This window comes from Cetorhinus maximus, chromosome 7 (assembly GCF_964194155.1).
Source record: "Cetorhinus maximus chromosome 7, sCetMax3.hap1.1, whole genome shotgun sequence".
Classification (NCBI taxonomy): Eukaryota; Metazoa; Chordata; class Chondrichthyes; order Lamniformes; family Cetorhinidae; genus Cetorhinus; species Cetorhinus maximus.
The window spans coordinates 46,590,819-46,602,963 of record NC_135885.1 but is presented as its reverse complement, the minus strand read 5'-3'; the positions used below and the strand labels follow the sequence as shown (position 1 = coordinate 46,602,963).

The following is a 12,145-nucleotide window of genomic DNA, read 5'->3' as shown; positions in this document are numbered from 1 at the left end:
AGTCAGGAAGGCATATGGCATGCTTGCCTTCATTGGCAGGGGTATTGAGTATAAAAGCTGGGAAGTCATGCTGCAGCTGTATAGAACCTTGGTTAGGCCACACTTGGAATATTGCGTGCAATTCTGGTCACCACATTACCGGAAGGATATGGAGGCATTGCAGAGGTTGCAGAGGAGGTTTACCAGGATGCTGCCTGGTCTGCAGGTTATTAGCTATGAGGAGAGGTTGGAGAAACTCAGATTGTTCTCACTAGAGCGACGGAGATTGAGGGGTGACTTGATAGAAGTTGACAAAATTATGAGTGGCATGGACAGAGTAGATAATCAGAAGCTTTTTCCCAAGATGGAAGAGTCAATTACTAGGGGACATAGATTTAAGGTGAGAGGAGAAAACTATAAAGGAGATGTGCGGGGCAAGTTTTTTACGCAGAGGGTAGTGAGTGTCTGGAATTCTCTGCCAGAGGAGGTGGTGGAAGCAGGTACGATAGTGGTGTTTAAGAGGCAGCTTGACAAATACATGAATAGGATGGGAATAGAGGAATACGGACCCCGGAAGCGCAAAATGTTTTAGTTGATGGGCAATATGATCGGCGCAGGCTTGGAGGGCCGAAAGCCTGTTCCTGTGCTGTACTTTTCTTTGTTCTTTGTTCTTGTTCTTTGTTCTTACAGGCTGGAGGTTTCTCATACTTATTGGATCATAAAATGCATTTACCTTACACATAATCTCCTTTCTCCTTTATACATATCTTTCTTTATGAATGTAACTTTTCCATTGTATCACTAGGCTTTTAACTTTACCTCTTCTAACAATAACATCCTTTCATCCCACCAATTTTATTCGTAAGCTGAAAAAATTACATTGTTTGGTGTCTTCTAGCTCGGTGTAAGACTTCACCCACAGTCTTGAATGGGTACTTTTAAAAACTGCAAATTTACACTTTACCTTCTACCCTCCTTACGTTTACCTAATTAACATCTCAAAACTACTATACATCAAAGTGCCCAGGCTAGCTGGCTTTAATCCAATTAAGACACACACAGACACACCCCACAAGAACTCTATTTTAAAAAATAATTTCCAATAACATGATAGACATTAATATCTTTTCATGAAGGGGCCATAAACTTTATTTGTCTTGTTCTTTCGATTTGTCCCCGTCATCTGCCAAGTGGCCTTCTGCTGTGTGAAAAATGGTGTGATAATAGTTAAAGGCAAGCAATGGGTGTCCGTGAGAGGAATGAATTGGTACTCAGCCAGATCCACAAAGCTAACCCTCTGCCAGTACACCCCATTTTAGGGATATCACTTCAAGCAAGCTGGAGCTCTGTGCTCATTCCCTCTGTCCTTTAAAGCAGCTGGTAGTTGCGGGGAAGAAGATGCTGCTATTGCCACTGTTGCTGCTGCTGCTGCTCAGGCTATTATTACTGCTGCTGGTGGTATTACTGCTGCTGCTGAAGCTAGTATTACTGCTGCTGCTGGTATTACTGTTGCTGCTGGCATTACTGCTGATGATGATGATGGTTATGCTAGTATTACCGCTGCTGCTGGTATTACTGCTGCTGCTGGTGGTATTACTGCTGCTGCTAGTAGTACTGCTACTGCTGGTATTACTGCTGCTGCTGCTACTGGTATTACTGCTGCTGCTGATGCTAGTATTACTGCTGCTGCTGCTGCTGCTGATGATGATGATGCTAGTATTACTGCTGCTGCTGCTGCTACTGCTGGTATTACTGCTGCTGTTTCTACTGGTATTACTGCTGCCACTACTGCTGATGCTAGTATTACTGCTGCTGCTGCTGCTGGTATTACTGCTGCTACTGCAGCTGATATTACTGCTGCTGCTGATGCTAGCATTACTGCTGCTGTTGGTATTACTGCTGCCGCTGCTGCTGCTGATGCTAGTATTGCTGTTGCTGTTGGTATTACTGCTGCTGGTGCTGATATTACTGTTGCTGCTGGTATTACTGATGCTGCTGCTGCTGGTATTACTGCTGCTGCTCCTCTCCCTCATCAGAGGTCCAGGATAGGTTTTCAAAAGCAACTCCAAAGCTGCTGTGAATGCTGACAACTGGGAAGTACAGATCAAAGCCCCAAAAAAGCCCTCCAAGGTAGCAGAAATGACCACCAAAGCATTGGAAATCACCTCTAAAGCTATGAAAGCACATTCTCAATACAAGTCCTGTGAGCAAAAGTCTTTTACTTAGTCAAGGAAGCAGCTGCCTTTCTTGCTTGTCAATTGCTCAGCCTCATCAATCTCCATCACCCTCCTCTTGTTTTACCTGGTGAGTTTCAGGAATCCCCAGAAAGCTGTACACGCAAAGTTAACGTCAGAGTTCCTGATTAAACCTGCAGTTAATGATCATTTTACATGTTTAAATGTCAGACTCACCTGTCCCACAGGGGTTTTTCATACACTGAAGAACATGATTGGGTTAAAAGCAAAAGTCACCAGATTCCTGCTGTCTTCCCGACATTCTCACAGTTTCTAGTGTTTTAACTTTCTGACTGCACAGAAACCCACCCACCCTGGCAGATTCAAAGTCCCCCCTCCACCCAGCCATGACTAAAATTAACACCAAATGTTCACTATAGTCAAATGGTCCCTATGCATGATATGTGGGTTCTTAACATAGGTTCAGTATAGTACTGGTAAATCAGAAGTATCGCTGTTCCTTCACTGTCGCTGGGTCAAAATCCTGCAACTCCCTTCCTAACAGCACTGTGGGTGTACCTACACCACACGGACTGCAGCAGTTCAAGAAGGCAGCTCACCACTGCCTTCTCAAGGGCAATTAGGAATGGGCAATACATGCTAGCCTAACCATTGACACCTATATCCAATGAAAGAATAATTCTAAAAAAACGCTGCTCTTATCAATATGCTTTGATGAACTAATTGGTCACAAGAACTCTTATCAGCAAGTGTAACAACTGAGTTTTGACTATAAGGAGTTCTGCACTGGAATACAGCATTCCCATGATTGGCTGAATACAGTGAGGAATGATTTGAAGGATGGTTACTAGATACCAGCGTTCACCAGCGTTTCAGATTCCTTTTTTTTGATATGATGGGAAATTGTGAATGAACTTTTAGATACTGCACTTCCATTCCATACATCAAAATAAGCGATTATTTTATCACCTGGCATTCACCAAACTGATATTCTGAAACATGAATATTAGATAGAAGGGAAAGTAAAAGAAAGAATTAGAACATTTCCAGAAACACAAGATTCACAGAATAAACTGAAAAATCACAAGCTAGGATGTTATTTTAATTTTGTGCAGAAATTATATGAAATATTCACAGAGCTATCACTGGTTCACTAGAGTTCTGGTGCCCATGAAGACCTCACACAAGTTAGACTTGGACACCTGCAACCTAATGCACAGAAAAGTTCATGGTGTATCGCCATCAGTATTCTCCTATGTTGTGCACCCTCTGTACTGTGGTTAGTATGCAAGCTCTGCCTTTGGTGAGCTATGTTCTGGCACTCCTATCCCTTTCTCCAGCACATTAGTGTTTGCTGTGTGTCTCTGCGCAGACCCATCTAGATATGATCAGTCATGTGCAGTACCGATTCTGCACCTGATAATTGGTGCATATCAATTTCTCCTCCAAATGTGTGTGTAAGACAGTTCCAAAACAAAGTATAGTAATATCCAGTGTGACTGGGAGGAATTAGCAGAGGAAAAGCAGAAGACAGCTGAGGTCTGACTTCAGTCCCTGTTCAGATTGGAGGACAACTGAGTGTTCAAAAGAAGATTGAGACACTAGGACATCAATTTTCACTGGGGAGTGTGCTCGGGATGGACATGGGTGAGGGCCGGTGCAAAACCCCATGGGCATCTCAGTGTAAGACTCAGGTTACTTTAACTCCTGGGCCTCATTTGAATATTCAACACTGTCTCTCACCTGAAATTGGCAGGATTAGATCAAGGCTGGCGGAAGGAGAGGAAGTCACCTCAATATCTTAGGATGCACACAACATAAATGAATGATCTATAGACATAACTTCAATGCTTGACAAAGAGAGAGAAGCAAAGCCAGAGCTAGGGAGGCCCAGAGGTGCTTTGCAGGGCCTTAAGGCAGCGCTGCAGCTTTTTCTGGCCCAAACGTAATTGCACAAATTATGCCTTAGCCTCTTCTTGCCAGCCATCTCCTCAGGGTGTGGTATGGCTATTGGATCTTACACCACGTGGGCCTCTCTCGACTCAATATTAAAACAGCAGTACAGCACCTATGGACCACAGCTTTCGAATGTAAAGTAGGCCAGTGCCTGCCTGTTGTGGGAGCTTGAAAGGCGATGAAGGTGAAATGATGTTGGATGTGAATTGAGTGACCTCAGGGTCCAATTGGGCTCAGCCTAATCTTAACTCCTCCCATGCATTATAGAGAGAGTTAAAATTGAGGCAGTTGGAGTCGAACTTGTTTAGAAGAAACTGAAGTTGTGTGTTTCTGCTTTGGCTAAGTGCAAGCACTCTTGCCTCTAATGTTATAGGCTTAAGCCTTACTCCAGTAGAAAATCTAACCTGCCACATATGTGCACTACTGAGGGAGTGCTGCAATGTCAAGCGAGGTGCTGTCTTTTGGACTGGATATTAAACTGAGTCCCCATCTGCCCATTCAAACGAACATTAAAAATCCCATGGCTCAATTTGAAAGTGAGCAGGGGGATATACCCTGGTCAACATTTATCCCTTGAACAACATCTAAAATACAGATAATCTGATCATTTATTGAATTGCAGTTTTTGGTAGCTTACTCTGTGCAAATTGGCTGCCCCTTTTTTCACATTCCAACAATTCAAAAGTATTATATTGGCTGTAAAGCAATTTGAGATATCTTAAGGTCATAAAAAACACAATATAAATGCATGTCTCTCTTGGATAGTTCAAACAGGTGTGAGACTTTTGATTAAAGTAATTTTCGGTTACTTTCCTTGAGTTCATTTTGATATTGAGTAGACATGCAGCTTCTGACGAAGCAGCCTGGCTGACACGTTGCACTGAAATTATTACTAAACATATGAACAGTGTCACTAATCTATTGAACAAACATGCAAAAACCCACTAGCATGAGAATTTTATACTCAAATAGATTTTCCATCTGCATCAAGAACTGACACAAATTGATCTCCAATATTGAGAGAGGATCAACTCAGACCATATGAAATATGGGTTGCCGAGACTGACTGTAATAAACAGTTTTAATGCTTCATTTGATATCCCATTAGTTTCAACTGAGTTGCCTTGGTGAGGGAAGAGGGAGGAGGTGTAACAATATAACTGGGTTGTATGCTCCAATACACTGAATAAATGCCTGGGATGAACAGCCTAGTTTGCCAGGATGCAAGAAGCAGGTATTGACCAACTTAAGATATAGGGGTATGGCTCACATCCAAACTTGGAACTGCACAGCCTGCCCAAACCTGAGACAAAGAGGCCTCAGGATGTAGAAATTGATCCTCAGGCCTGATCAGCGTACATGGTGCCAGTGCTGGGCATGACTCCAAAAGTCCTAGTTGAGGGAGTTGGAGTGGGCTTTGGGGAAGCTCTACAGGAGGGGAATGGCTGTGTGATTGTGACTTATCTGGCCCTCTGCCTGGGATGTCTAAAAAAGTACCCCATGAGTTTAACCGTGGGGCCATTGCTTGCACAGGTTAATGCAGGCCTTCCCACTCCCAAACATTTCACACCCAAAAGATCAGGTGGAATTAAGACCCCATGTTTGGCCCTTTGTCTTAATTTGATCATTTTGCTGAACAATGTTGGACTGAGAAACACAGACCTGAAAGGTTCCTTATCCTTTAGCTATCTCAGCCTGCTGAAAGCAGAGGCAACACAATTAGCTTCAATGATTTTGGACTAAAGATAGGGAATGTAAATCATTTTGAATTCCTCCTCTTGTTTGTGACTCTTGGAGGAAAATGCTTGTGCGTTGATCTTAAACAGAGACAGGATCAGTTTCAACTGCAGTGTCCTCCCAAGATTCAGTAGCCTGGCTGTACTCACCAGGAGAATGGCCACTTAGCTGAGGTAGTGGATGGTGATGGCCATCTGAGTGAAACTCTACCCCAGTGTAAAATATTATCCGCAGAAGGGGAAAGGGAGGAGACCAGGAGTGGGGGGTGGTTTGGGGTGTTGGGGATGGAGGGAAACTTGATTATTATTCTAGCACTTACAAACATATGTACCAAAATACAAGAAAGGAGCAGAAGTGGGCCATTTGGCCCCTCGAGCCTGCTCCACCACTCAATAAGATCATAGTTGATCTGTTTGTGTTTCGATTTCCACATTCCCATCTACCCCTGATAACCTTTGATTCCCTTGCTTAACAAGAATCTATCTACCTCCGCCTTAAAGATATTCAATGACCCCGCCTCCACCACCCTCTGAAGCAAAGAGTTCCAAAGTCACACAGCCCCCTGAGAGAAAAAAATTCTCCTAATCTCTGCCCTAAAAGGGTGCCCCCTTGGATATGTATCTAATAATAGCAGCATTTATCCAGCTTTAGCTTCATTCATTTTTATGGCTGCAATGACAGAAAGGCCCTGGCTCTGTTATTATCATTTTTGGATGAGAAATGTTACTGTAGGCTCTGTGTACTTTGGAAACGCTGTGTTTTTTTTGACCAGGCTGTTATATGATGTATTCCTGCTATGAAACAGCCTATCACTTATTGAAAGCATGTGGTGGATTCATTCCAAGTCCACAGTTTTCCCCTCAAGCACAGCTCAGTATGTTCAGCATTGCTTTTATAAATTAATGTCATTTAGACTTCCATCACTTGTAAGTAAAATTAAAATATAACCTTTTTTATGATGGGACATAAAAGTGTAGTTTTAATTCTGTTCTCACAGTGCTAATAGCTCACACTTTTATAGCTTAACTTGTACAGCACACCATATAGCCATTACTCACAAACTAAAAATAAAAGCCTCCCATACACAGTTACCCTATATAGGGCAATTTGTTGTCATCTAGATATCCTACATTATACACCTTGGCCTGGAATTTCCTGAGAGCCACAATCCAAAAGTTGCAGACAAAATTACACCCATTTCCATACCATACTGCCGAATTCCACTCAAGTTCCCTGCTATAACCTCATTAGCATTGACACGAACATAAAAATTGGTGGAAATCAGCTGGAACAACCAAGCCCAAGAAAAGCCCTGAACTCAGAACATTTATTCCTTTTTTAAGTATGAAAATTAGAAGTATCAGCCCACTTAACCATCATTCATGCACCTCAGGCATGGCATATTGTAAAACGTGCAACCAGGGAAATTATAATGATTTGATAATAATGCATTCAAAAAAGCCCTGTTCAGTACTCAGTAAGGATAATCTTTTCTAAACACTCAAAAATTTACAATGGAAATTTAGAGAGTCAATTTTGTTTCTTGCCACATCTAGAATCTTGAGTTTAATCTTGCATCCATTTTGAACCAAGGTAATTGCAGGAAATTTGCTTTTACTACGTTACCCTAAAGGCGGAGCCATTATGAGTCGAGATATGTTCAGGGGCCGATAGATGATCATAAAAAGACTGAGGACATTTGGGTGTATCATAATTACCTGTGTAAATCTCTTGCACACAATTTCTATGATCTTTTAGCCCATACATTGGCTTTGTGTCCCAGTTGCATAGGTCTCTGGGTGCAAATAAACAAAAAACCTGAGGCCCAGATTCCTGTTAAGTGCAGAAACGGCATAAAATTTATATATAAAATTTTGTTCTATTTATTCCAAATAATAGAAATAAAATAACAGTGCAAGTCAGAGACAATTAAAATTACAGACTATCTTATCCTCTGAATATTAATGAGTAAAGCTTTGAGAAAAAGCAGTAACATTCATTTGTCTTATTGGTCTCAATTTTACTTGCAGCTTAGAATGGATGTAAGTGGGGAAGTGAAAATTAAGAGAAAATATGCTTTTTGAGACCTTTATCTGGTTTCAGCTGGGTGTCTGAGATGTGTGGAAACCCATCACCTTGCTTAAGATTCTTAAAATCAAGTTGTAGGTAGAAAAATGCAAATGGGTATAGTTTCTATAATAAAAGCATAATACTGCGGAATCTGGAAATCTGAAACAAAAACAAAAATTGCTGGAAAAACTCAGCAGGTTTGACAGCATCTGTGGAGAGAAAGACAGAGTTAATGTTTCGAGTCCATATGGCTCTTCTTCAGAACTTCAGTTGTTGTGTTGGGTATAGTTTCTGTTTGTCTAGTATGCGCTGCACACTCTCTCCTTTCAGTGAAGCACCCGGCTAGGCATTATAGGGTTTAGATGCAGATCGGCAAGGCTCAGAGATACAGAATTATGGGCAGGGGTGCTGCTGGAATTTAACTCTCTAAAGCCATGCAGTTTACAGGCACAACACATAACTACCCACTGCTTGTAGCAGGTAATCCACTTGAGAACACCAAATCCACTGGGGGCATTAGATTCAGAGTAATCAAGGTGCCCTGCTCCAGTGGAAGTTCCACCTTTCCAGATGTCCCTAATCAACCTAGCATGTTGGTGAATCAGAGAACTGTGGGCCCACCTAGCTCAGGTAGTGGTTTACCGACTCTGCTGAGGAGGGACTGACTCAGTTCCCAAGACCAAGGGTGATAAAAAACAATCAGTCAGTTCCACAAATGGAAAATAGAAAGATCTTTCAGTTATATAGTGCATTTAATATGGAAAAAATATCCCAAGGCATGGATGCATCATCAGACAAAATTGGAAGCTGAGCCAAAGATGATGATATTAAGTGGGGCGACCAAAAGCTTAAGCAAGGAGATGGCTTTAAGGAGAATCTTAAAGGAGAAAAGGGAAGTGGACAGGTAGAGGGGTTTAAGGGAAGGAATTCCAGAGCGGGGAGTGTAGACATATAATGGTCTGATAATCATGCATTCAAAGGAATGGAAAATGCTGTTCAGGGCTCAGGATAATCTTTTTTAAACACTCAAAAAAAATTACAATGGAAACTTAGAAAATTGATTTTGTTTCTTGCTGTGTCTAATATTCTGAATTTAATTTTACGTCCATTTTGAACCAGTGTAATTGCAGGAAATTTGCTTTTTTGACTCTTCACACCAGCTCGGTGGTTCCATTATAATGAGCTGAGATATGTTCAAGGACTAAGAGATGACTGAGTTGGGCGTATTTTTTAAGCCGTGTATTTGCTGCCAATGATGGAGTGAAATTCAGTATGGGGCAGTGGGTGGAATCATCCCAGATTTGCAGTAAGTGCAGTAACGGGTGGGTAAAACAATGATTTACCCGCCGGACACAATGGCGGCTTCTCAAGCATATTGTCCCAAACTGACCGCATTAATTATACATTCCCAAGAAATACGCCATTTCCATGGCGAGTGGGCACTCATTCACCCGCCACGCCATCACCTCACCGCTTCATCACGCTGGGCACCATATTTAAAGTGCAGCCACGCACACTCATCTCAGTGCTTCCAGCCCAGGACTGCTGCACAGAAGGCAAAAAGACTGCAGCCCCTAGGTTCAATTATGCATTCCTCGAGCATCTTTTGGATGCCGTGGAGGCTCGGCGCGATGTCCTCTACCAGTACTCTGTCCGCAGAATGGGCAGCAACATCAGCAATCTGGTTTGGGAGGGGGTGGCAGCGGTGGTCAGTGCCCATGCCCTGCAAAAGAGGACAGCCACCCAGTGCCACAAATGGATGAATGATCTCCTTCGTTCCACCAGAGTAAGTCAGTCTTCTCATCACTCTCAACTCACACGCTCACAAACCCTTCACACATCCACAGGGATCTCACTCACAGTCAGTTCAAGGGACATCACCATTCACTCTCTCATACACACCTTCATTGTCTTCATCCCATCCATGGGACCACTCACCACCCACACATGCCAGGCATACTTATCATCTGGCCTGGCAGGCATCCTGCTTACACTCTCTCCATCTTCCTTCATGCAGGACAAGCCGGCACACAACAAGAGGGAGAGGTCGCAGACCGGCGGAGGATTGCCTGAAATCAAGGTCCTCACAGACTTTGAAAACAGAGCCATCCAGCTGGCTGGTGAGGATCTGGACCGTCCCTGTGCTGACAGTGAGGTCGGTGGTGCTCTACCAAGTGAGGATCCAGCAGTGCAATATCCATCAGACAACCCATGCTGTGAGTGATGGGTCCTGTTTCACAGGCCACTGCCACGCACTAATTATCTCCCCGTGCTTCTGCAGGCACACCTAGGAAACAGTCGATGGAGTCCACAACCCAGGGCCCCCAATCAAACCCTGAAAAAACGTCTGAAGAGGAACCTGAAGGCACCCTCCATGAAGTCCTGTCACAGTGCTCACCCACACCCTCCACCAGCGCAGAGACACACACCTTGGTGGGACCTAGCTTTATAGTAGCCTTGGGATTACAATCTGGTGAGCACATCGCACTGTGTGATCCACAGCAAGTGGAGGCAAGAGCTTTCTAGGTGTCCGGTACTCGAAAAACTGCTGGAGGCCAGAAATTTGTCTAGTCCAAGTCAGATGAGCCTCTGGACTCAGTCATGTCACAGTTACTGGAGCGGCAAAGGCAAGCTCAGGAACATCAGGAAGGGATGTCCGCTGCACTCCTCAAATTGCAAGGCACAATGGAGGAGTCTGTCCACCTTCAGTCTGAGGTGATAGCGCTTATAGCATGCCAGTGCACTGAGGTCAACACTGGTAGGATGGCGGCTGCCATGGAGACATTGGTCCAGGACTTCGCTCCTGCACTGCTGCACGGGCTCAAGTCCATCAGCGATGCCATAGTTGGCCTCCAACAATGTGTACATGAGATGGGTGTGGGGTAGCCTGATCTCACTCCAGCTAGTTCTTTTCCTCAAGGAGTCAGCCAGGGGCCCTCAGGCACCCATAGGTGCCTTAGATAAACCCATAGATCAGCAGGTGTACCCCCTGGGGCCATCCATACAGGTGACTCCGGGAGTGTCAGACCCATTTGAATCCCCTCTTCCTGTGACCTCAGCAGCTCCAGCTCCACAGACCGAGGAAAATGCCACTGCCACACAGCAGGACCCCAAAAGCAGGCCGGGGCCCTCCCGGTCTCGGCCCTCCAGAGGTCAGCGCAGACAGCAGGCTGCCTCCACCTTCGCTGTGGATGTCCAGGGAGCACCAAGATGTAGCGGCAGGGTTAGGAAAGTTAAGAAGATGTAGTTGGACAGCCTGGGCACGGGTGTTAATCACTTGTACATAATGTTCACTATTGTAAATAAACTCCCAAGAATGTCTCCTGCCTATGGCTCCTTGTTCTGATGAACATTGTTCGTGTCACTCAGATGTGAAACCTTTCTGTACAAGGTAAAGGCAGGTGTCTCAGTCCAGCATCTCTTCCCTGTGCTCTGTGCAGCCTTTAGACCAAAGTGATGGTCAGGCCTCATACTCCCTGGACTGATGCCTGCACCTCGATGGTGCTGGTCATTGCTGCCAGAATGTAGTGGGCAGGCGTCACAGAGTTCCATCATTCTCTCTGTGTGCTCTCAGCACCTTTAAGGTGGGGCTGGCCCCCATCTCTTCAGCATCTATGACCAGTGATGCTGTGCTCCTAAAGGGGTCAGGTGCTGAAGGCTGACAAGGGTCAGATGCTTTTAAAGTTTCATGGCTGTGTCTCTATGATATGACCCTGATCACAGAGCGCAAGCAAGCTGCTCTCAGCCAGACAGGAGTCAGACATTCTCAGAGACTATGTTACGATCTATGGAGTGTCCACACTGCATGTCATCATCATCCTCCTGCAATCGACCGACTATTAGGGCCTCCACTGCGTCTCCATGACAGGAGCATTATCACAGAGGGTATGTGCGTGGCCATAAACCAGACTCGAGTCAAATCTTCATAGATATAATGTGAGGATCTATGGTGTCTCCTCATTGCATGTTGTTATCATCCTCCACAAGTCTAGCAGCTCTGAGAGGCTCCCGAGCATGCCTGCCTTGTCTGGCCAGTGCGAGGGCCTCATCGCCGTCATCATCGCCTTCAAGGACCTCCTCACCCTCACCACTGTCGACATCCTCCTCATCGGAGGCAACCTCCAACTCCTCCATCTCCTCCTTAGCCAGCTCCTCTCCCTGTTCCAGCACCGGGTTGTAAAGGGTGTGGCAGATGACGATGATGTGTG

General features: G+C 44.5%; 1 protein-coding gene across 7 annotated transcripts in view; it reads left to right on the top strand.

Moving 5' to 3' along the window:
- The window catches only part of sgcg (sarcoglycan, gamma), an 827,414-nt gene that overhangs the window by 234,538 nt on the left and 580,731 nt on the right, over positions 1-12,145 (top strand). The window contains exon 1 of one of the 7 annotated variants that reach the window (XM_078545426.1): positions 3,363-3,453. The exons of the other annotated variants lie outside the window; for them this stretch is intronic. Coding sequence (XP_078401552.1) covers positions 3,403-3,453 — 51 coding nt within the window. The 5' untranslated portion in view covers positions 3,363-3,402. Of the gene's footprint in view, positions 1-3,362; positions 3,454-12,145 lie in introns of those variants that run through there. 7 annotated transcript variants of the gene reach the window in all.